The sequence below is a fragment of the Ctenopharyngodon idella genome, chromosome 10 (assembly GCF_019924925.1).
Source record: "Ctenopharyngodon idella isolate HZGC_01 chromosome 10, HZGC01, whole genome shotgun sequence".
Classification (NCBI taxonomy): Eukaryota; Metazoa; Chordata; class Actinopteri; order Cypriniformes; family Xenocyprididae; genus Ctenopharyngodon; species Ctenopharyngodon idella.
The window spans coordinates 38219114-38246014 of NC_067229.1; the positions used below are offsets into that span (position 1 = coordinate 38219114).

General features: G+C 36.7%; 1 protein-coding gene across 26 annotated transcripts in view; it reads left to right on the plus strand.

The window, feature by feature from the left end:
• dlg2 (discs, large homolog 2 (Drosophila)) overlaps positions 1–26901 on the plus strand; it is a 246565-nt gene that overhangs the window by 178103 nt on the left and 41561 nt on the right. For 13 of the 26 annotated variants that reach the window (XM_051909206.1, XM_051909209.1, XM_051909207.1 and 10 more), the window contains 5 exons: positions 4482–4541; positions 5825–5983; positions 17471–17627; positions 21642–21744; positions 24748–24792. In XM_051909206.1, the coding sequence (XP_051765166.1) occupies positions 4482–4541; positions 5825–5983; positions 17471–17627; positions 21642–21744; positions 24748–24792 (524 nt within the window). The remainder of the gene's footprint in view (positions 1–4481; positions 4542–5824; positions 5984–17470; positions 17628–21641; positions 21745–24747; positions 24793–26901) is intronic. The other 13 variants (XM_051909208.1, XM_051909212.1, XM_051909232.1 and 10 more) reach the window with 5 other exon arrangements.

Here is a 26901-nt window from a genome sequence, read left to right on the forward strand (position 1 = left end):
AAAATGGCATGGTTGTTTCAACATTTTATCTCACATTTGCTTTTGTTAAGACTATCGTTTAGGGTACGTTATTTTTAGTGCCATTTTATTTCTGAACTGCTGCAATACGTACAACAAACAACGTTATAAAAGGTTGCCAGATTCATGTTCATCTGTTTCAGATAAAACTGAATGTTTTTAGAACCACTAACTGGCAATACACAATGCGCTAGTTTATAATCAAATCAGAAAAAAAATCACATCCTGATGTGACGTGTCTTTAAGGGATGTGTGTGAATGCATGCACAGATCAGAAAATCACTGGCAGTGTGAATGAACCAAAATCAAACAATCCCGGGACACATTATCCGTGTATTTTCTGGAATCTATGTGTGAGACTGAGTGGGCTGTTTTTTTTTTTTTTGTATTTGAGTCAGTAAGAAACCACCTAGAACACTCTAGCAACCACGTACAACACCTTAGCAACCACATGGCATGATTTTATTACCAAAAAAGGGCAGAATGACTTTAATGATTCAAACTGATAAATCTGTGATGATATCAGTGTGTGTCGACAGCATGAGCTTGTTTTTTGTGCGCCGGCTTGCTTTTAAGGGTGTTTTGGGAGACATATGTTCAGGACTGCAGGGCTGGGGATGTGTTTAGGTTCACTGAAATGCAACCTGAACCTTCGAGTGATGTGAATACTGAGCATCATCCCTGGAGTTTTCTGGAAAAGAAAACTAAAGCACACAGTCAGAACTGGATCTGTGGACTTATCGAACTCCCTAGGAACTTTGAATTCAGAATAGCAAAAAACGTCACAACAGACTTCGGTTTTGATTAACTTGTCATGCCCTCTTTCTGCCGGCTGGATTCTTGATGTGTTAATGGACCCTGTGGTTGTTTTGGGCCTCTAAGGCTTTTGATTGCAGGGGTATGAGTGTCTAGCGATGGTTGCTTGACAGCATTTGGGGCTTTTGCCTCTCGGACGCATGTTGGACGTGTTGTAGCTGAACCAGAATCCCAAGTCCACTAGCCTTATTGGCTTATGGCCATGTTCACTGTAATAAGCTTCATCTAACCACAGGGGAAAGTCATTTTGTTTTCCTGAAAACCTTGAGTATTTTTTAGACTAATAACTAATTACTAAATAAATACCTGCCACTGTAATATCTCAACAGTGTTTTACTTTTAACGGACAGCATTGTTAATGTCTCCCACTGTTAACACAGTTAATAGCACCCTGCTGTGAAAAATTCCCAGTTTCTCAGTGAATGCAAAACATGCATGCAAACAAAGGGTGTTTGACCTTTCCTTGAGGTGAGTGAGATTAAACCCCCTCCTATTTGCCGGGGGTAAGAGGTTTACATGGTCCGAGAGTTTGAGAAAGCATAAGCCCATCTGGAAGTTCAGCCCCCTTCATCTTCACTGTGTTTTCCACAGGAGAATTGAGCACTCTGTGAAAATCAAAGGTCTAGATGAAGATTATAATATGGAATGGCAGAATGTTGTAGCTGCTAATATCTTTTTTCAGTTCAGAAGCTCGGGAATTGATTGCAAGTGAAATATGGAATGGGGCATTTCATGTGGATTTGCATAATAAATTTGAACTTATGTCATGGCTCACAAGTTGAATAATTAATTAGGTGTGACATTAGGCAGATGTTCAAGGGGGAGGATGAGCATGTTTTTGTACATGTGTGTGTCATCTTGGTTTAGAGGAAACGGAGTGTGCAGATGTAGGGTGTGTAGGGGTTGGTCATGTTGCAATAGCATGTCGCACAGCATAAGACCCCCGTTATATTATGGGAGGGTAAAAATTCACACACATACACTATAATATTATACACAAAATGTTAAAAACATTTGCAAATACTATACATCTGTGAGGCTTTAAGACAGCAAACCCATACACATAGCCTAGTCGTTCAGTCATCATGAATAATACAGCTTCAGAAGTAGTACATTCCATACTCACATCATGTACATACACACTCAGCAGTGCTACCTTGGGCCAGTGCTCAATTATTACTAAGCTCACCTTTAATGAACTGGACATTCATAATTATTAGATGTGTACTGTAGTCAGGAAGTTCTTATGAATTATATAGTTCAGCAAACTATGTGGTTTGTTGCTGTGTGGTCGCTGACCTTAAAAGGATAGTTCACCCAAAAATGAAAACTGTCATCGTTCACCCTCAAGTTGTTCCAAACCTGTATGAATTTGAAACACAAAAGAAACTTCCATTGACTTCCATAGTATTTTTTTTCTTTCTCCATACTATGGAAGTCAGTGGGGCCCATCAACTGTTTGGTTACCCATATTCTTCAAAATATCTTCTTTTGTGTTCAGCAGAAGAAAGAAATCCATACAGGTTTGGAACAACTTGAGGGTGAGTAAATGATAACAGAATTTTCATTTTTGTGTGAACTATCTCTTTAAGGACGAGTTTAAATCTGAGGAACTGTTGTGCATGGTTTTGTATGTATGTGTGGGTATGCACAAAGTGATGTACCAAAGTAGGACACATTCTTGCATCACAATCCTTGTTGGTCATGGAAAGACAATCAACCATCTTCCAACGTAATTTTAACCAATGTTTCTCAACCTTTTCGACTCCAAGGCTGCCCTAAATTTTTGAATGGTAGTATATATTACTTTTTTAAATATTTTAAGACATATTGCAACCCACTTGGAAGTTAGCTGATGCCCCCTAGTGGGCTTCCTGGTCCTAAACCCACCCCTAAATAAAGCCATTTGTCTGTCCACATGGAATAAGAAATTTCAGAAGGTATTGATGTTTAATGCACAGGTATGAAGAGCAAGATGTTAGACTAGTGAGATTTCACAATAGGCAGGGTTAACCAGTACAACAAATGAATGTATTATGTAATATATTGTTGTTTTAGAATCATCAAAATATAAACCATCATCGATATTCATCCATTAACGTGCTACTTAAGTAAATCACATTAGGTTTGTGGTTCTCTATATGTAGCGTGAGTGGGTGACGCTAGCCTGTTCCTAATTCTATCTCTGTGCCTTGCCATCAGTGTGAAGGGCCAGAGGGTTTGTGCTGTGCTTGATAATAAGGGTTTTGTCATGGTTTTATTTAGCCCTCTGTGACCCTGTATTAAGGGCAAGGAGAAGGGAAGAATTGCATATGCGATATGTGTGCAGAAGCTAGACACACAGCAAGAGACTGAGAGAGAAGTAAGTCACGCTGAGTAGAAGATACAATGAGAACTGTATATAGAATGATAAAGAGACAAGGGGGTTGAATGATGGTGAGGTAAAAGAGGGTCTGTCAGTCATCTCTGTTCAAGACAAGTCGCAAGCCAGCGTCACACGACGCAGAGCGAAGAGAGAAAGCGGTCCAGTGAGGAGGCTGTCAGAAATATATTCCACTCGCATTATCTTCAGTATGTCTAATGTAGCCTTGCATCCGCAATAAGATATCCTCTCTCTTACCCACAGCCAGATGCTACAAATTATCTTACTGAAACTTGCAGGGAATGTTAGAGCCTAGTGATTAATGCACATGTTTCAGATGCATTGAGCCTTGCTGCTCATGTGGGAAATGCAGGTTTGAATCCAGCATGTTTAATGTACCGATCCCATTCCCGAAAATGTGTCAATAAAAGTAGCAAAAGGATTGATTAGGTGTATGTCAAAGAATGGCATCTCTACTTTTTCAGTAGACAGTTGGTGCATGTGTTGTATACTACATATACTACCTTTCAAAAGTTTTTGGGATTGGTAAGATTTTTTTAGGCTGCATATATTTAATCAACAATACAGTAAAAACTGTTGTAAAAATATTAAATAAGTAAAAAATATTGTGAAAATTGTTGCAATTTTAAATAAATGTTTTCTATTTCATTATATTTTACAATGTAATTTATTCCTGTGATGGCAAAGCTAAATTTTCAGCATCATTAATCCAGTTTTCAGTGTCACATGATCCTTCAAAGGTCATTCTAATATGCTGATTTGGTGCTCAAAAAACATTTATTATTATTATCAGTGTTGAAAACATTTGCACTGCTAATTGTTGTTGTGGAAACTTTATTTTGTTTGTTTTTTTCAGGATTCTTGAACAGAAGGTTTAAAAGAACAGCATTTACTTGAAACAGAACTTTTTTTGGAACATTGTAGAAGTCTTTACTGTCACTTTAGATCAATTTAATGTGCCCTTGCGGAAGGAAAGTATTAATTTCTTACGGAGCCCAAACTTTTGATCAGTAGTGTATTTGGCTTTACATTCAAATATTTGGAGTTGGTATGTTTGTATGTCAAACCCAGTTGTATTGTATAAGGGGGCTTGTTGTGTTGTCATATTTGGTTTTGTCCTGAATTCTGTTGGTGTCTCTGTTTTGTTTCTGCATGCTACATGTAACAAGTACTGAATACATTTCCGCTGTTTTGAATACACATTTTAACATATAATTTCATTAAAAAATGTCTTCATGCTAACCTATTGTCTGTTTCTGATCAGAAATCCCTCGTTAGATGAGATGGAAGGTCACAGGTTTGATTCCCAGCACTTCCAGTTGAGGTGAGCGACTTAAGTGAGCCGTCATTTGGGTCCTGAATGTTCATTTGTGTCCTTCCCACAGCCTTTTCTGTTTTGAACCTTAGAGACTGTGGATAGCTTTTATGAAATAAAACGGCGACAGTCAAATCGGTAATTCTGAGAGTCCAAAAGTGATTCAGAAAGAGGGAATTTAATAAAAGGAATGAAAGACAAAGCAAGACTTCTCTGGATGTCAGTCCCTGTGGAGTCTCTTTAAACTGCCATGACAGTATTAACACAGAACATTAATTATTATTTTGGACATTTTGAAGATCCGAGGGCTGATTGAAGATGCTTGGAATGGTGAAACTGAAATGGTCTTTTTTTTTTTTAATTGCAACACTACTTATCAAAGCTAATGTACTTACAAATGTTGAACTAACCAGTTGCAGTTCCTTCCTTATTCCTTTAACACACTTCCACTGCCATGTTTTTCACCCTTTCTCTCTTTTTCTCTCTGTGTATATCTTTCTTTCTCTGTGTTTGTGGTTGACCGATATGGGGTTTATAATGGCTGATACCAATATTTAAAGTAGGATGGCCAATTACCCATCATAACGTGGATGTATAGCACATTTTAGTAGCATAAGAGAAATAATACAATATACACTAAACTGATCAATATTCCACCTATTTTTTCTTCATCAGTATGCTAGTCTTGTTTTCTATTAAAAATATCCAAAGAGTTTAAAAGCAAAAACTTCAAAATAATGTATTTTATTAAGTGAAAACACTGAATTCAGGACATATTCTCTGAAATATGTAATTTTGTTTCTCAGGTAAATATGCAAGCTTGTTTCTGCCATGGAATAAAAAAAAAAGTAATTGTGAGTTATAAAGTCAAATTTTTTTTGAAGAGAAAAAATGTCAGAATTGCAAGAAAAAAGTCAGAATTGCGAGTTTGTATCTCGCATTTCTAAATTCATTTTTCGCAATTGCGAGTATATATACCGCAATTCTGACTTTATAACTCGCAATTCTGACTTTATATCACGCAGATCTGAGAAAAAAAAGTTTTCAATTTTCAATTGTTTTGTTCGGTGGTGGAAACAAGCTTACATAGGTAAATGTGTCTTGTAGGCATGTTTAAATATTTATACTGAAACCAAGTCAAAAAATACAGAATTTTTTTTTTGATGTTTGACACTAAGTGGAATGGCTAATTCTGCTTATATATCGGTCTGTCACTACTCTCTATCAATCTACTTAAGCGCACTAACCCTAGCTGCTCTGCTCTCTGCCTTTCTCTTTCTCTCCCACACCAGGCCTCCAGAGCCAGTTTACAGCACTGTGAACAAACTGAGTGACCGCGCCCCCTCTCCCCGTCTCTACTCCCCCGTGGAGTTTGATAAAAGCCCCATGCACTCAATCCCCCACTTCCCTCACTATCACGTAGGCCTGCTCCCTGACTCCGAGATCACCAGGTACTGAGCACAGCGCTCTGCATGGGGCATGAATAAAACTTCTGTGACTACATCTCACCTGCATGACCACACCCTAATTTATGCTGGCTTGCATGCCCCGCCCCATTTTAAAGTAAGCTGCATGCCCCGCCCATCATGTACTAGTTCTAGTGTACAGTACCTGACTCTTTCCTTAGTCTTTTTTGAATAAATCTGCAGAGGTTTGATACAGTGAAGGGTCATTTTATGTTTTGTTTTTATGGATGATATTTTGAGAGAACCTCCAAAATGAAATCAATTTACTTAAATTTTCTAATAAGAAATACACTACCATTCAAAAGTTTGGGGTTGCTGAATTTTCAGCAGCCATTACTCCAGTCTTCAAAGTCACATGATCCTTCAGAAATCATTTTAATATTCTGATTTGGTGGTCATGAAACATTTCTTATTATTATCAATGTTGAAAAGAGTTGTGCTGCTTAATATTTTTGTGAAAACCAACCTTCTTTTAGGATTCTTTAATGAGTTGAAAGTTCAATAGGACAGCATTTATTTGAAATAGAAATTTTCTGTGACATTGCAAATGTCTTTATTGGCACCTTTAATGTATCTTTGCTGAATAAAAGTATTCATTTCTTTCTTTCTAAAAAAAAAATCTTACTGACCCCAAATATGAATGACAGTGTACGTCTGATAACGGGAAAAAAAACAGGTTGCGAATGCCTTTTAATGTTGACTTTAATGAAAAAATATGGCAACTGTAACAGCTTTGCATAATTCTCATTCATTTTATTCCTCATACTCCATTCGACAATAATGCAAAGTGCACGTAGAGGACACAAGCGTCGAGATTGTTAGTTACCATGGCAGTTACAACAGTATAACTGAATCACTTCTCTGCTGCAGCTGTCCACTTACTTCCTTCCCTTCCGCAGCCACTATCAATTTGTCTGTATTTTCATTTGTTAGACTGTATTGCTTATTGACAGCTTCCCCATGAAGGTCAGAGCTTGGCCACTGTCATACGCGGTTTGCTTGTGTGCCTGTGGCGTCCATTCAACATTACTGCATCATAAATCAGAGTGGATTGATTTTATCTTCCTTATTTCCTGCCTAACTGATTTCACTTTAGGTCCAGGCAGCAGCTTGTATCGTTAATTGGATATAAAACTTTATTAGCAATAACGCAACATCTCTGCTCTCGTTGATTAAATGACTAGGCTTATAAATGTAATAGTCGGGAGATGAACGGAATGTAAACAGGGGGTTTGGCTGTGGAGGAAATGCTCTTCGGGACTAAGAGACTCTGGCACAAATGGCTGAGTAATGTTTCGCTGTTATCCAAATCCCGCGCATAATGCCCTCAGCGTGGGTGTGCTTTGTTTACCGGTTTGTTTTGATTTTAATTTTTTAGTTCATTACTCTATGAATTATAAAGCGCCGTCTAATTGGCTTCTCTGGGATTTGAATTGATTTGCATTTCAGAACGCCACCGCTAACACCTAATGCATCGCTTAAATCCTCAGGACTTGCGAAAAAGGCATTCATGAAAATGCCAGCGTTAACATCTGTGATTAATTGATCGCTGTCTCTCATGTTCAGGGTCTGCTGGTTTTTGATGGTGCTCTTCAAGGGAAAGCGCAGGCAGCAGTTCTATGAAAACGGCCAATTCTGTGTGACCGAGCATGTGAGATTGTCAGTATCTTACTAAAAGGGAACAGTTATCATTTTATGATGCAAAAACACCAAAATACTATACCTAAGAGCGCTGTTACTTCAGATTAGCCTTGTTTGAGTAGCAACTGACAGCTGCCAATAAAAAAAATTGGACAATTCTGAAACAAATCTCATGTGGTGCTCTAGGAATATATTAGAGATGCACCGATAGGATGTTTTGGGGCCAATACGATACAGATTTTAACAATTAATGGCCGATTCCGATACTGATATTTGTCACTTGCTCTCTTTATTTTTGACATTAACTTTTATCATTAAAATAGATAGTGTTTTGATCATGTTTTAAATCAGCAAAGTTCAAAAAACATGCATTAAATTACACTAGCTAGTTTATTGCTGCATCATCAAATAATTTCTAATAAACATGGATTGGATCCATTTAACATTCAGCAGGCCAACGTAAATACATAAATACAACCGAACAAAGATACATATGAAATAAACAGTGCTTTTAGGTAGGTTAAACAGTTTTCAGGTACATAAATAAAGTAAACAAATGTGAAATAACACTGCATATTCCACCGTATAAATTAAATCCATGTATTATTATTACATTGAGACGTAGCTAAATTCCACTGTACAACAGTAATATATTTCTGTCACAATTACTTCAAATTAAAGTGAACTTTTATTTTGACAGGTTGCCCTGAAGACCTTCGAGTTTCTGTGTGTTTATGATATGATGATAGATTTTCTCAAATGAAACAGTAAAATGCTCACAAAGTGATTCTGGAGATGAAGTTCATGCATTCATGTCCTCATATAGTGAGGCAGCAGAGGCTGAAAAACACCCCAAGTGTCACGTGTGCTTCAGTGTGTGTGTGAGGTAAATGAAAGCGCACATCTGTGCCATTCATTCACACACAGACACAGAACATGCAGGATTCATAGTTAAATAGTCTTTTTGCAGCTTAATATTTATAGACACTACTCTATATACACTGCAAAAAAATGCTGTTCTTACTTAGAATTTTTGTCTTGTTTCCAGTCCAAATATCTAAAAATTCTTAGATCAAGAAGCATTTTCTTGACAAGTAAAAATTATTTTCTTGTTTTTAGGAAAAATTAGTCAAAATTAAGTGAGTTTTTCCTTAAAACAAGCAAAATAATCTGCCAGTGGGGTAAGCAAAATAATCTTAATCCAAACTGAAAACAAGATTATATAGCTTATTTTTGGTTTGATATAAGATTATTTTGCTTACCCCACTGGCAGATTATTTTGCTTGTTTTAAGGAAAAACTCACTTAATTTTGACTTATTTTTTCTGAAAACAAGAAAATAATTTTTACTTGTCAAGAAAATGCTTCTTGATTTAAGAAGTTTAAGATATTTTGACTAGAAACAAGACAAAAACTCTTAAGTAAGAACAGCATTTTTTGCAGTGTATGCAATTTGATTTAAGTGTACTGACCTAGGCCTACTTTTTTTTTTTATTCATCAAGACTTTGACAAATTCCGTGACATTCTGCGTTATACAGTAAATTCTGTTTTTATGACTGGATTCTGCGATTCCGTTTTTTTTTTTTTTTTTTTTGCGTTGCGGAAATCATAGGCCTTATACATATTAATCCTTATGAAAGTTACAAAAGTTATTTAGTCAAGAGTAGTGAGCAATTTTTTTCTGTCTTCTGTTGTTTGATTAACATTAAAACGCAGACAGCAGCACAGCAGGAATATTAGATCATGGATTAATCTGGGATTATGCAACAGACATTATACAGCTCAGTGCCTTTAATAAACCATCGGTTTGTTATATCAGCCTTTTTCATGCTATATGCCGATGGTTGTAAATTGATCAAAAATCGTCCGATAAACATCGGCAGCCGATACATCGGTGCATCTCTAGAATATATGGTGTGACGGGTTGTTAAAAAGCTGCGATTGTGCCCTTGTGGCTCAAGTCATTGGCTCAAAATCCTGAATGTAGAAATGTGGTCCATGAGCTGGCAGATTTTTCCAGGTATTACTGACCTCTTTAGGTGTCACCAGGAGATACTGGTATACAATTTGCAAAATTATCCTCAAAGCAGCTTCTTTCTTGTTCAGTGTAGTCATACCCTTTGATTTGACTAGAATTCAAATGTCTTTGATGTTTTCTTAATATGTATCTGCTTGGCAACTGCACACAAACATTAATGTGATCTTAATCAACAACCTCAAGCGTGTTTCCCAGAGAGATGATGTATTTCAAGTATTTCTGAGGACCTCAGAGGATCCAGATCCTGTCATCTCTGAATCATCAGTCAGGAGGGAAATTCCTTCACATAACTCAATTCGGATCCAAATGGATGAAGCCTTTTGGCAGAATCGCTCTTGCTTTCCGGGCACTTCTGTAGCTTTGCACCATATGTCTTCGGTGGGGGCCGTGTCCCCTGCACCGGCTGCTCACTGATTTGAAGTGATAGTTTTGTTTGTATTATGATTAATAATTTGTTTGGGGCTAAAAGCGAAGGGTGCATACGAATTGCGTTTTGCTGATGTGGACAATTTTGCAATGACATAGACCATAAATCACAGTTCCCACAAGATTTTGTTACTTCTAATTTGTATGACTTGTGTTCCTGTTAGAGCAGGATAAACTAGCTTAATCTAGTTTGCTGACAGACTTTTAAAAATATGCTTCTGGAGAATGCAAATAACAAATGTCTGAAATCGAAAACCATTTCTAACAGTGACAGGTGTTGTTTATGTATATTAGTATTGTACGAGAAGAATACTAATTCTACTAGAGCTTTTTAAAGTATGCCTTTTCATCTTTTATTCATAACTTATATTATCAGTGAGGACGTGAAGATTTAATGAGCTTAATTTATTAGCGGTGTTTGTTAAGACAGCCTAGGATAAGAGATATGACCTAACCAACGAACCCTAAGGATTAATTTTTGGTACAGTTTTGCCTGTGCATTTTGATGGATTTATTATGGATTTATTCATTTAAAAATAAATAGACATTAAAAACTATTTAATTGTTTAACTATTTTAAAAACTATTTAACTTAATTCATGTTTAAATATATGGTTAAATGATTTTCATTGGTGTTTGCCCTGGCAAAACTCTAGTATCCAAAATAAAATTGCAAAGAGAAAAGCAAAACTAAGATCACATACAGACCTTGTACTGTGTTTTGGTCAAATTAATGATTTAATCATTTTGCTGCTTGCTGTAAAAAATGTATGATAATCAGTCTTAATGAGCTGGTGTTTATATCTAATCTGCTCTTTTGCTGTTTACTTGGAAACAAAGTGTTAGATTCTCAGAAAAGCTGTTTACATTGTGGCAAATCTGCATCCATTGTTTGTTCTTTATTCCCTAGATGTCCTTTGCAATGCATTGTGGGACATGCACTTCAGTGAACCAGCAAATAATGAAACCCTCTCTACTTAACCTCCATCTTCTCTCTCACTGATAGTTGGCAATACAGGCGCATCTCACATTGATCAGCGGTACAATTTCTGCCAGCTTTGTAACACTTGTTTTATTGATATACCAAGCATTTGCCATTTTCCCTCGGGAGAAAACATTGAAGCTTTTTTAATAACAAAAGTTCAGTGTTTACTATTGCGTCATCTTAACTTCCCTAGAGGGGCCAACCTGCTCTTTAAAAGAGAAAGAAAATGAAGCAGAAAAGATTCGAATGCATCTGCTGGGTGTATTTGAGTTTACTGCTGTCAAAGGTGCAGAAGAGGCTGCTATCATTGAGCTAAGAAGTGAAAAGGCCATCCAGTTCTCTCGCTGAGAGAGCATTTTTGAGGACGGCAGGGAGGCACACGTATCAATACACGTCTTAACTTTTCTACTCAACAGCCAAATTGCTCTGTGAGTGTTCTCTGAATCTGTGGATCTGATGAAAGCCTATTGATTGCGTTGAGGGGTATCGGATATGTTCGAGGGTGTTGATCGATCTGCGCCATTTATAGATTGGCACCACGGAGTGTTGAAGCCTGAGAGAAGCCCAACAAAGGTCATAAGGTATTTATGGTTTTATTTCGGAGGTCATAGCTGTTGAACATGGATATATGGATGGATGGATGAATCGATAGATGGATGGATGGACCAATGGATAGTTAGATAGTTCGACGGACAGACGGATTGATCGACGGATGGATGGATGGATGGACGGATGGATCGATAAATGGATGAATTGATAGATGGATGGATGGATGGATGGATAGATAGACGGATGGATGGGTAGATGGATGGACCAATAGATAGATAGTTTGATGGATGGATAGATGGATGGATCAATAGATGGATGGATGAATTGATAGATGGATTGATCAGTGGATGGATGGATGGATGGGCAGATGGATGGATCGATAGATGAACGGATGGATGGATCGATAGATGGATGGATGAATGGATCGATAGATGGACGGATGGATGGATCGATGGATGGATGGATGGATGAATCGATAGATGGATGGATGGACCAATGGATAGTTAGATAGTTCGACGAACAGACGGATTGATCGACGGATGGATGGATGGATGGATGGACGGATGGATCGATAAATGGATGAATTGATAGAGGGATGGATGGATGGATAGATAGACGGATGGATGGGTAGATGGATGGACCAATAGATAGATAGTTTGATGGATGGATAGATGGATGGATCAATAGATGGATGGATGAATTGATAGATGGATTGATCAGTGGATGGATGGATGGATGGATGGATGGATGGATGGGCAGATGGATGGATCGATAGATGGACGGATGGATGGATCGATGGATGGATGGATGGATCAATCAATAGATAGATGGATGGATGAATGGATCGATAGATTGACGGATGGATCGATAGATCAACGGATGGATGGATCAATAGATAGATAAACAGGCGGATGGATGGATGGATGGATGGATGGATGGATGGATGGTAGATCAATAGATGGATGAATCGATAGATGGATAGATCAACGGATGGATGGATGGATCAATCAATAGGTAGACAGGCAGATGGATGGATGGATGGATGGATGGTTGAATCGATAGATGGATGGATCGACGATTGGATGGATGGATAGATGGATGGGTAGATCAATGGTTGGATGGACCGATAGATGGATAAATCGATGGATGGATGGATCAATCGATTGATAGATAGATAGATAGATCAATGGATGGATGTATGGATCAATCAATGGATGGATGTATGGATCAATCAATAGATGGATGGATGAATCGATAGATGGATGGATCGACAATTGGATGGATGGATGGATGGATGGATGGATCAATAGATAGATAGACAGACAGATAGATAGATGGGGTTAATTTATTTGTGAATTGAACAGGAATCACTACATACAAATGTATGAGGCTTGAACTCTGTGTGTACAGAACAAGATTAAGCCCTCAGAAGAAAAGTGACAACCATATTTAGCTGCAGTGTTGACGTGGCTGATGTGTGTGTCCAACAAATGACATGTAATGGGATTAATGCTCTTTACAGCACTCGTTACACACACAGTTTGACTGACAAACCTAGAATTAGTTTCAAATTACCAACCATCTTGAAATAGAAAGAAAATGTTAAAGAACAAAAATCCATTAAGGGGTTTTGTCGAGTGCTGAAATATGCAGCTTTTAGCTTTCAGCTCAGTTCTTCAAGGCTGAGGGTCATCATTACATAGTACTCTGCAATTCTTTTCCTTTATTGAGGTTGAATGTGAAAGGCAATGGTTATTTTGCCATCTGACAACAGCTTAGCATGCCAACCCATTAGAAATGACAGCTTATATTTCACGTGGATGAGGCTTATGACACATTTTCATATTCAGAACGCTCTTACAGTGGAAGAATGTTTGGAGTGAGAAGGGAAGGAGAATAACACAGGATGACAGTGAATAAATGCTTGTGGGTAGAGATGTGTTTGAGGGGCTGCATATGAAATGCCAGTCTGCCCCTCTCCTCCTCAGGTATTGTGAATTGAAAACGAGTGTAATCTATTTGGTTTGTTTTCCCATTTGGCTCTGAACTTGAAATGATAAACAGTGGCTGTTTGTAATCTGGGACTGAGGTGTTGGGGGAGGCAGACAGCAGCTCTATCGGTATTTTGCAGCTGGTAGAGAGAGAAAGGGATGAAGGAGAGGAAGAGAGAGAAAGAGAAGTTTGGAGCATAGAAATGCGAGTGAAGAGAAAAGATTGAGAGAGTTTAATGAGGGTGGTTACAGCCGGCGGGGCGCTACATGCACTCAACCCACCTCTGAGCCAGCCGTTACTCAAAATAAATCTATATGCAGTGTCAAATACCTACTGATCAGCATATCATTAGTATCAGCGTGAGTCCTCAGACTCCAGATCAGCTGTCACAGATGCTTCTTTGAGTGACAAGCTGCAATTTATGTTTGTATAAGCTGGAATAATGAAGGGCTCAAGCATTTCTTTTAAAGCTTTAAAGTAAGCCAATTACTTGTCCACAAATAATTTTTTTTAAATATTGGCCATTAATAAAGTTACTATGAAATCTTATTTTTTTGTATGGAATATTGCAGCGTTTATTATAAATGATTTATCCGTACACATCATATTTTTTTTTAATTTATGTGCCCTTGTAATGTTTAATTAAAATAACATTCATTTAAAAATATCTTTATTTAACCAACTTCCGTTTCATGTAGACCTCATGTCATTTTTTTATTCAGAATTTTTGAATGATATTATTTCTATCCTATCCTAATTTATTTCTATCCTTTTTTCACCATTAAATGGACCTCTGACTAAGATGAATAGAATCAGAGCCACCTTAAACTTTGCCGTTGTCATGACAGTCAGCATGTGTCCTGTCTTCTGTCAGCTGTGCAAGACAATTATTAATCAGCATATTTGCCACTTCTGTGCCTCATTTAAGAAGTCAGTCAGCGCATCTTTTCTGTGCCATATTTGCAGTGTTAAGACATATATATTACCTAATTCTACTTTCTGTAGAAGCATGCTGTTGGTATTCATGGTAGATTCTGTTTTCACTGAATTCTGTGGTTGAGAAAAAATGGAATAGAGTGCCATCTAGTGGTAAATATGGACTGGTGTAGATCACTTTTTTCCCCCATGTTCACATCTTGGCTTTATTACAAAGTGCAAAGAGAAGAGGAACCGTTCTTTGCTTGAGGACTTTGCGGGTCATCTGTTTTTGGATCATAGTGGCACTCATTCATTAACAATGGGCAGCATTATTATATCTAATGGGTACTACTAAACATGTGAGCTCCATTTCTGTAGCATCAGACCAATCATAAGATCAGAATATGAGATGAACTTTGTATCCACTTTTATAGACTAAAGGTGAATTTATTGGGCAGCATTTATTCTAGTTGTCTTATATTTCCTCTGATAGCATTTAGTAAAAAGTTGTGGATATCAGATATGTATTTTAATGCATGGATAAAGTTGTTACACGTTGTCAAAGCTATATATATATATATATATATATATATATATATATATATATATATATATATATATGTATGTGTATATATATATATATATATATGTATATGTATATATATATATTACTTTTTTTTTTTTTTACAAGATGGACAAAATTTGTCACCAGAAAAGTAATTCGGTTTAATCAAAATTTCGGTTTTACAGAATGACACTTTTGGTTATACCGTATGACAGTATTTTCAAACAATGTTAACAGGCTTATATCTAGCTAGTTAGCTTGCTAGCTAGCTAGCAAAAGGACAATTAAAACATTTTATATTTAGTACAAGTTTTTAAAATATTACAACATTTTCCATGTTTTATAGTGGTTGTACCAAATGACCTGATGCATATGAGCAAGGGAAAAATGAATTTTTCAAATAGTTAAAAGAGAGTTAGTTACTTTGCTTCATGACCATGTGGTCCTTTGGAGGTGTCTGAATGATGTCACATCCTGTTACATGATATTGTCCGCATGACTTGATCCAAAATGGTCCCTTTATATTGGTTATAATTTCTCATAACAAAGCAACAACTTCTACACATAATTTTAATGCCATTTTGCACTATGTTGATATATGATGTTATAAAATCATGCCAGAATAAAAAATATATACATTTATTACATTTTAAGATATTTTAATCACAAATGAAATTCATGTATTGGCCTTTGGATGGTTAAACCGAATGACCTTTTGATACTTCAAAATCTTTAAAATACCTTTATATGTAGCAAAATATAATTAAAACATTTTGGATTCAATAAAGGAGATCTAGTTGTACTACCTTACATACTTTGGATGTCATATCTTTGTTTTTTATTATTAATAAGGCCTTTGGACAAAAAAAATGACCCGTCACATCATTGATATATATATATATATATATATCAAGTGTATATATTTATATATAATATTAATTAGGTTGTTTACCATTGGCCAAGTAATTGTAACTGATTTGCTGAAAAGCAGGATTACTGGCACAATCAAGATTACCACTTACTTATTACATGTTTGTTTGAACAACTGCTGATGCAACCGGTTGGCAGAGCCTTCTGCTTGGTTTTAATGCTGTTGTTTATGTGGTCTGCTACAGTTTTCTTCATCATACTGCAGCCAGTCAGAAAAAATCTCATAAATATAATGATTAATGCCCAAAAAGTGTGTTTTCACATTTCATGGGATGCATTTTGGCTTAGTTTGTGTTTATGGCCTGAAGAGCATCATCACTCCGAGGTGAGCCAAACAGACGCACTGGGAGAGATAAAGTGAAGGAGAGAGAGAGGAAGGGCCTGCCTCCTCCTCACAACTAGGTCAGATAGAACACAGCGCTAACGGATTAGCCTTCTGTTCTAAAATAGCTCCATCTCGGGTGTCGTCTCTTTGCATTATCATCTGTAAACTCAGGAGATTGTGTATCTCCACATTTCAAGTGTATCTGACAGAACTGTCATAGCTCAAGATATCTCTTGGTTTGATTGGTCACACTTGACAGGATGATGCCCCAACTGTCAGGATACTATGACTAACCAAATGGGCCCAAGCTAAGTGGATCAGACTTTCTGGGAACATTTTAGCACAACCTGTAATGCATTTCAGCACAGCTTGGGATTCAAAATCTGATTTACACTTGGATTATTATTATTATTATTATTATTATTATTAAATAATTAAAAGAATAAAGAAATGTTGTGACATAAAATAAGATTTTTTCAAACAGATATTTTATATTTAAAATTCTATATTATGTGCCATCCAAATTTAATGTTATGTTGATAATATAATTTTTTATTTTATTTTTAAAATTGTTTATATTTTATATATTATGTATTTATTATATTTTATGTTTTAAATATTACAATTTATTATATATTATGATATATATATATATATATATATATGTAATGTATTTATTTTATACACATTGTTAGAAAAAGGCACAGTATATCAATGCCATATGTTTTAATCACAAGACATGTGGTTTAGGGTTAGGGGATAGGATACACAGTTTGTACAGTATAAAAATCACTATGTCTATGGAAAGTCCCCATAATGATAGGAATACCAGTGTGTGTGTGTAAGGCTGTGCGTCTTCTCCGTTTCTAGGAAACCAGGCGGAAATGGGACAAATAGCACATAAGTGGAGCAGTCCCCAATAGGTGTCAGCTTTTGTGCTCGACTACGTTGTAGACCGTTTGGACTGACCCAAGTGTGTGGATACGTGTGTGCGTGCACGCTTAGTTTGCATGTGTATATTTACAAAGTAGCACAGCGTGTGTCAGCGGAGATGCTGAGCCCTACGGACTCTGATCTGATGTATTACCTGAACTGTGTGTACAGGGAGCCCAGGAAGATCGTTCTGCACAAGGGCTCGACCGGGCTGGGCTTCAACATCGTTGGAGGAGAAGATGGAGAAGGCATTTTCGTCTCCTTCATACTCGCAGGAGGGCCAGCAGACCTCAGTGGAGAGCTGCGGAGAGGAGACCAGATCCTATCCGTAAGTGGATGCCCGAAAAATACACACATATACAAGGGTTTATCATATATATGAGGGCAAAACTGCAAATATGATCACACTGATCATCACAAGGTACATTGTTCTTCCTGTTTGTTTCTAAACATGAAATAATCAGTCATTTATTGGGTTTAAAATTTATTAATTTTAAATATCTGCCTCAAAGGTCATGAATAGATGTTATAGTTTGCTTTTCTATGTTAAAAACAAGGCTGTAACCACTATATTAACATTTAGCAGGACACATCCCTATTAGGATTCAAATGAATAGTTTATAAATCCATTTTTAAATGACCTTGTTTCTTTAACTTTTACATTAAGGTCTCCTAGTCATGCATATCATTGGTTAAAGAGGCCTAAATGTTTTATCGTGTAATATTAATGTTTCTAAATTAAAAAAAAAAAAAATACTGATTATTTTTTATTTAAACAAACATTTTGTATACTATGTTTTTAGGTAGTTGTTCAAATTGGTAAATAAAATTACCAGGGAGTAGTGCATAACCTGTGCTGAACAGAAGATGGCGCCATCACATCATTCTGTGAACCCTAAAAACCTTTTTGTTTTTCGTTACATTTTTTGTCTAGTCACTACCCAAAACTCCACTAGTACCAGGTTTCCTTTTTCTCATAATTTCAGCACTGAATTATTGGCACAGATACAGTGCCGTAACTTTTTTGTGCGGTGAGCGCAATTACAGCTCTCATTGAAATAATTCAGATCAGCGATTCACTCGAGAAGCTCTCGAAGCTGATTTCCTGTCACTGATCTCATCATTTATGTTTATCAGAGCTTCATCAGAACTCGCCGGTCGTAATCAGACCCCTCCATCCAGATCTCCGCCGCAATTACTGTCGGTGCCACTTGAGCTGAGAGCAATCACGCTCTGCCTCCTTAGGACACTGATTAGAAAGCGAGAAAGAACAAGGGAGAGGAGAGAAATAGAGAGGGAAGGAAGAGATAATGGAGTGCTGGCCTGATTTGGAGTCTAAGAATAGCTGTGGTGTACCTTCTGAGTTCACACTGTTAAATGAGCATTAGGACATCAGGCACACGGAGACTGCCATACACACGTCACATCTCACACACACACACACCTCGTCTGCCCCTCCTACTGCACTGTGCTCTCATGTTAGTTCGGTTTGTAGTCCTAAACCTGGTGTCGTAGAGACCGGCCCCCCGTGGACCCCAAAGAGATTCCATTGCCTGAACCTAACTATAAATGATAGAAAATTTAGTGTTTATTCTGAAAATATGTGTATTTTAATTTAATTAACTAGTTAAGAAAAGCGCTTTTGATTAGCTAAAACAAGAACTCATATTTTTTTTGTTTTTTTCAGACATTGAGAAAGGGTTATAAGATCTTTCATGACATTGAAAGAGAGTCAGCATTTCATATTTTCACTTTTTTTTTTTTTTTTTTTTACTTTCTATTAACCCTCTGGAGTCTGGGGATTTTTGGGGTGCCCTGACATGTGCTTTTTTCAGTTGCTTATAAACATATTAATGGCAAAAGTGTCATTACACTGTATTCAGCACGAACTAGGCTACCATAATATGTGAGCAACATGTATGTACATGTTTGTATTTTTGAGAAAATAACGTTTATGTGTGGTTATTGAAAAAACAAAAACTTAAGTCACTGAAATACGGCCACAAAACAAATACTAAATATGTGTTCACAAGACTTCTGGGTATTGGAGGTTGTAGACTAGAATTTTTGCTTCAAAATTATGTAAAAATTATCCTGCCTACTCGTTCATTTAAAACAATATATTGATTTAAATTTTGTAAGACACTTTTTGTCAAGAAAGACAGTATGCGGAGGCATTAATCTTCATGAATAATGCTGTGATTCACACCTGAGAAGACAAAGCCCCGCATAATGAGCCGCATAATGAGCCCTTTCAGTCAGGTAGGCTATGTGAGAGGAAACAAAAAAAATCAAGGTACAAAGTTGTTGTTTTTTTTGTAGTTTATTCAGAATATAGTTAACAATATAAATGAGACACATTTTGAATAAATGAGGGCACATTTTGAGTGTACAGTTTTACCTGGAAATAAATCCTCCTCAAAGAAATAAATGAACATCACTTAACTGGCATTCCAAGGTGTTTGGCGTTTCTTTGCACTGGAGAGAGAGAAAAAAAAAACTTTTCCTGCTTCCAGTCAGTGATATCACCATTATATTCATTCAGGATGTCCAGTGTGGGCCAATATCTGGTCACTATGATTCTCAAATCTGTGAGAATCATAGTGGCCGAATTAGTGGATAATGAGCTGACTCGCCAACGTCTGACATGTCTCTCTTTTTATACAGATTACATAAACAGAGAATATTTGTTTTCGATTTGACTTACATGATTTAAAACCTGACATTTCAACGTTTCTTTAGACATATGTCTCATTTTTGTGTCATTAGTATTCACTAAGTTACAGTTCATTCTCTGAGGATTATCAGATTAGACTTCATTCAGAAAGAGACAGCGGCTCGCGCATCATGTTAGTTTTCTTTATTTTGCGAAAAGCACAACTTATTGTTTTTACTCTGAGTGTACACAAATAAAAGAAGACATTTCACAGATTAAAATGGTGTATAACTCTTAATTGTATGTCCAAAATTGATGGAGTCTTTTGAGTCTCTTTCACAGCGATAAGAAAAAAAGCAAGGTGGTATCGCCGGCGCGACCGAAGAATCCTGAAAAAAATATATTACGGTTTTCACAAAAATATTCAGCACTGATTTCAACATTGATATTAAGGAGAAATTTAGCACCAGATCAGCATATTAGAATGATTTCTGAAGGATCATGTGACACTGAAGACTGGAGTAATGACTGCTGAAAATTCACCTTTGTCGTCACAGGAATAAATTATATTTTAAAATATATTAAAATAGAAAACATTTATTTTAAATTGTAATGATATGTCACAATATTACTGTTTTTTCTGTATTTTCGTGATTAAATAAATACAGCCTTGTTGAGCATTTATTTCAGACTTCTTTAAAAAAAACATTCAAAAATCTTACCAATCCCATACTTTTGAATTGTAGTGTACGGTACCTCAAACTTGAACTTTAAAAAAAAAAAAAAATGTACGTTGCTAACAAGTTGCTACATAAGGACTACAACACTTGTCAGCCATGATTAATTTAATCCACAACTAAAAGTGTCCAGTAATGGTGGGATACCAAGATAAAACAAATAGTATTTGCCTGGTCATGTGATCTTGACGTGTCGACCCCCACAAAACAACTTTTTTTAGGCTACTGATTTGACTGGAGCTGTCATGTGAGTGTACATCATTTAATACATATTTTTCACAATTACTATTGATTTATTTATGTGCCAAACTTTTTAATGAGGAAAAATGAGTGCACCTTTAATAGCAGTTTGGCTGCAACACCTGCTCCAGGTTTCTGTGCCAGGAGTGTACAGCGGTTTTCTTACCCTCAGCCGGTCCCAACCTGCTTGAACTTGGACTTTAAAAAGCTCAATTTGGGTCATAAACAGAGCTGATGATGCACACAGCTTTGCCAAACTCATATTTTGGAGGAACACTGATTACTTTGTGGTCCAGTTGTTGCAGACTCTTGCTTACAGGGTACTGCCACCCACTGATCCTCTACTGTAGGCTTTTCCTGAACTGAAGAACTGTGCATCTGGATCACAGCAGGTGTTTCTAGTGCCAGATCACTCCAGGCTGCTCTGCAGCAAGATACCACATTTTCTGAGAGTCAGGCAATTTAAATTTGATTTCACCAGAGAGCTTTAATAAAACTGACAGTATTGCTTTCCATTTAATGCTTACAGTTTGAGACATTAATATAGGTCAGGTGATGAATTAGCTTTCATTTAATGCTTTATGTACACTTACAATGTATTGTTAGGGATAATAAATTGTCAAAAAGTCATTCTAGTACTGTTGATCATTTAATTAATGTTTAAGGTGAGTGTTATTGATGAAACAACCTTTGTTGTGATTGATTTCAGGTTAATGGAATCGATCTGCGAGGTGCCACTCATGAACAAGCTGCAGCTGCACTGAAAGGAGCGGGGCAGACGGTAACCATCATCGCCCAATACCGGCCCGAGGGTAAGTGTCCGTCAGCTCCTCCTGACCAAACACCGTTTCTGAAGGTCACATGATTCTTACTCATGGAGCCACTCAGAGTGCAGAGGTCACCTTTAGCTGCAGGCAGGACAGAAACACAACTCACCCAGACGTTTTTGGGCCAAACTCAAGCCGGTGCGCTCATTATTCCTTCTGACTGTTACAAAATAGCGCATGTGCCCTCGGAGTGTTGAGGTGCCATGTTTGATAAGTGTCAATTAGGGGGTTTGGCTGCTCTAGACTCCAGTGACCCATTCAGATGGGGTTGGATGCATTACCATAGTCTCAGATCTGAGAATGTTTTCACTGGCTTATCTTACTTAAAGGTGAAGTGTGTTGTTTTTTTCAAAGTGACAATTCTTTCTTCAATGCTAGTTTAATGTGCAACATTACAAACTACGAAGCTAAACCCTTCACAAATTCCACTAAAACATGTTTCACTGTTTCCACAGAAATATAAAGAAACACAACTGAACTTAGATGTGATAATAAGATTTTTTTTTTTTTTTTTTTTCTTGAACACCTTATCAGCATATTAGAATGATTTATTGAGGACCGTATGACACTGAAATTCAAATTAAATTAAATTAAATTACAATTATTTAATTGTGAGAATAACAGACATTTTTTTTTTTTCAAAAACATTAAAAAATCTTACCAACCCAAACTTTTGAACAGTAGTGTAAGTCTATATCACTCTTTAAGAGCCTTCCAAAAAAGACCCAAACACAAAAACCTATACTATAAAAGATTAAATATTAGCATTATGTATGTTTCTTGCAAATAATCTTATTATTTTTTAGGATATACTAATTTAAAAAAAAATAATAACAGAGAAAAAAATGCTTTGTAGAAACAGATGGTGTACTGTAGTTATGGCATCAACCAGCAGAGGCCAACTGAAACAAACAAAGCCAGGGACATGGTGGTGAAAAAAAAATGAGATAGGAGGAAAAAAATATAATTCTAAATAAGACATTTGCATTCCCCTGAGAAACTTAGGTTGGCTAGCAAAATTTTGCAATAACATTTGCAAGAGAACGCAAAAACATTGAATTATAATTTTTCCTCTCTTTTTTCCATCACCATGTCCTTTTAGGGGCTCTGTAGAAACATGCTAACCAGCAAAACCTTGACCTTTGGTTTGAGTAATCCAACTGCCTTAACCAGTGATGTGAGTTTTGGGATGGGACTTCCTGTTTGTCTCAAATACAGTGCTGAAGTATATTTGTAGGCCAACTGGGATGTTAGCATCACCCTGGGTTCCTTGACAAAAAGCCAGTAGGATTTTCTCATTGGATTTTGGGTAACTGAAGAAAATAAGTTCTGTAACCAACAAAAGTTTATGATACTTACTTATTTTGTTCATCAAGATCATCTTCACTAATAAAACAACTTATAAGTGTAAATACAATCCCCAGAAGTAAAAAGCGAAAGTTAAGCTATAAAAGAATGATCACACAACTTTAATGTCACCTCCACTAACTTGGAAATAATTTACTTTTTGAGCTAGAATAGTTTTTAAGAGTATGAGTAAAAGTGGACTGGCAAGTAGAATTATTGTGTTTTCCTGTTTGGTGTGATGACCAGTGTTGGGGAAAGTTACTTTTAAAAGTAATGCATTACAATATTGCGTTACTCCCTAAAAAAGTAACTAATTGCATTAGTTACTTTTTATGGAAAGTAATGTGTTACGTTAATTTTGCGTTACTTTTTCTCATCTGGGCTGCTGTTTGTTTTTATAACAATAAAAAAAGTTATATTTTTGGTGAATATAAAGGCCCTTTCACACCAAAAGTGAAATGAATAATCCTCAGGCTGATGAAAATGTGAATTCATGGCTGTACAGTAGAGGGCGCAGCTCAAACAAACCTTTCAGCTGTGCTGCCATTCTGGAATACAGAAGAATAGGACACAGGAGAAGAATTAAATAATTAAATGTATGCTCACATTTAGTCTAGAACTAGCCTAGAATAACCATCATGTTTACACAGCGCACATAATGCCCCTGCATTTACTCCCGATTTCTCTCAACAAGGAGACAGGAGAGCTGTCAGTCAATAAATTGGAAAACAAAGTAACTTGCATTACTTGTTTGAAAAAGTAACTCATATTTTGTTGTAATTTTAAAAGTAATCCGTTAATTTAATAGTTACTTGAAAAAATAACCTGATTACGTAACTTGCGTTACTTGTGATGCGTTACCCCCAACATTGGTGATGACGTTTAATATCGTCCCAGTCCTTAGTTGCAGCTGCATTTTTTTAAGACATGTTAAAGTTTAAAAAAATTACCAGTGGGGTATTACTGATGTATTTTATGTCATAGAATAAATTTGAAAATATTTTGATCTTTGTTAACCACAGACCTTATTTAAGTCATTTAACCAAAAAACTCATTCAGAAATTGACTTCAGGATGATGGAACTTAAACTGCAAAAAATGTTCTGGGCTTTAGGACTCATTCCTGCAGCACACAATGCAACAAAATGCAATTCCAGTTATTGCCACTAGGGGCATCAGAAATGACACATTTCACCTTTACAACGTGTCTACACCGGACGCAAGCGGTGTGATGTGACGCGACAAAAGACAATAGAACCCATTGTAATCAGTGATGTTGTCTACACTGGATGCGGCGTGACGTGGGCGTCAAATCTCCGGCAGTAAACTGATGCCTCGTTCTATTTATGACATACTGACACAAAGGACAAATGCTTTGCAACGGCTGCTTTGTCGCGTCCAGTGTAGACAGTTTTAGCTGTTACGACGTGAGCGACAATGGTCGCGTCTGGTGTAGACACAGTGCTAGATTGTGGCCATACAAAAGTTATCATATTCTCCATGATATAGGAATCGGTATATGAGCTGTGCATAGCATGAGCTACAGGTGTGTGCTCATACAGTCTGTGATAAGGTGAGAGAGACAGATGTGGCAGTGTGGTCAGGTGTGTACTGATATGTCCTCTCTTTTTTCACCCGTCAGAACTTGCCCTGTGCTCCCCACGCCGGGCCCAGCCTCCAACTGCAGGTTTGTGCCATGTGATCAGCACCTGGGTCAAAAGCAGTACCACACAAACAGACTGCACAGAGCTAGACCACAAAATAAAAGACTTGATCGCTATAACTGCATATTTTACAGTTCCTTTGTTTTGCCTTCCTATGAGGCTTTGGGATCTCCAGGACAGTTGGAGCATCTGAAGGTCTGGGTTCAGAGCCCAGGTTCTGTCTAACTCTCTGCAGTCTGTCTGAGAAATGTGGTCTCATTCTTGCCCCAGTGGCGGCTCTGACCATGGGCCTTTCATTCAGGGGAAGGGACAGAGAGAGACCTTGCTCTCCTGATATTCCTGTGTGCATCCTGTGTTACCCCTGCCTGCTGCCTCACTTGATAAACTCCTCGGCTCCTGTTGTTTGTTTTTGGCTCTAACCCACCCGTCAAACACAGACGGCTGCTATACATACTCATCTAGATATTAATACTGAGAATTCAAGACATATTAACATTTTTGTTACATTTGGAATCCATGATAGATTTATTTTTTAGGATTCCCTGATGAATAAAAAGCTGAAAAGAACAGCATTTAAAATAAAATAAAAATAGTAAAGACTTTAATAATGTTACAAAAGATTTCTGTCACTTTTGATAATAAAAAAAAATAAAAGAAATTTCTTAAAAAAAAAAAAATATTTTGTAGGGTTGTTTAGTGATTATAACCAAGCTAAAGGAGGGGCTGATTCATATGTTACACAATTCAATATGAAACACTGTGAATTATTATTTTACAGTTTCTAGAAGATGTCGTAGCACTGTTATAGATGTTATAGCATTTTTTATTTTATTTTAGTGTTGACATTGCGTATTGAAGTTATTTTTTTCATATATTTATTCAAAACACATGGACACAAATGGACTAAAAAAGGGATAGTTTACCCAAAAATGAAATTCTGTCATTAATTACTCACCCTCATGTCGTTCCACACCCATAAGACGTTTTGATGAAATCTGAGAGCTTTCTCTCCCTCCATAGACAACTACCACTTTGATGCTTCAAAAAGTTCATAAAGAGATGGTAAAACTAATCCATATGAATTGAGCGGTTTAGTCCAAATTTTCTGAAGATACTCGATCGCATATAAACATAAATATATACATATCACATATAAACGAACATAAACAGAAGCTCAACCGAACTTGAATGATGCGTGAGAACAAACCTCTTGTGGAAGCTCAAAAGTGCTGCATAACACACAACAATGAACCTCATTGGTTCTCGCATGCATCTAGCAAACATTCTAGAGCTTCTGTTTACCACAACTGATGTGTGAGTTGATGAAAGCCTAAATTAAATCTGTTCATCATATAAAGTGATCGAGGCTCTTCAGAAAATTCGGAATAAACCGCTCAATTCTTATAGATCAGTTTTACAGTTTTACGTTTTGAAGCGTCAAGGTTTCAAATGCATAGGCTGTCTATGGAGGGACATCATAAAAAAGATCTTCATTTGTGTTGCGAAGATGAACGAAAGTCTTATGGGTTTGGAGCAACATGAGTGTGAGTTAATGATTTTTGGGTAAACTAACCCTTTAAAGCCACAAAATTAGGCCTTTTACAGTAAGCTATATGGGCTTTACCAGAAGCTAAATTAAGAGCTCAGGGTTCGGGTCAGCAGCCATGCTTGTTTACTGCTCTGCTCACTGTCTCCACTCCTCTCCTCCTCTTCCTCCTTTGACCTTTTCCTCTCCCAAACTACCTGCTGCCCCCTGCTGAAGCCAACACATCCTTTCCAAAACACACAGATCATTCTCACAGAATAGCAGCATGTTAGCCCAGACACAAACACAAACTACTATGGCAGTTTTCTAAACTAATATGTTTCAGCATATTAGTACAGATTTGTATTCGAATTCAAACTATTCTATCAATTGTCACACAACTGTGGCGCCAAAAGTATTTGGACACTTACACCACACTTAAAAATGAAAGAATGTATAAAAAATTAAGTTTGCAGATGCAGCTTGGTATTTTGTATTTAATGCAATAATATTTATTTTTAAGTGTGTCTTAAATGACTAGATACTTTCAAGGGGGCCAAGGTATGTATTAATGCATGTATTATTAAATGAGAAGTAACTCTACACA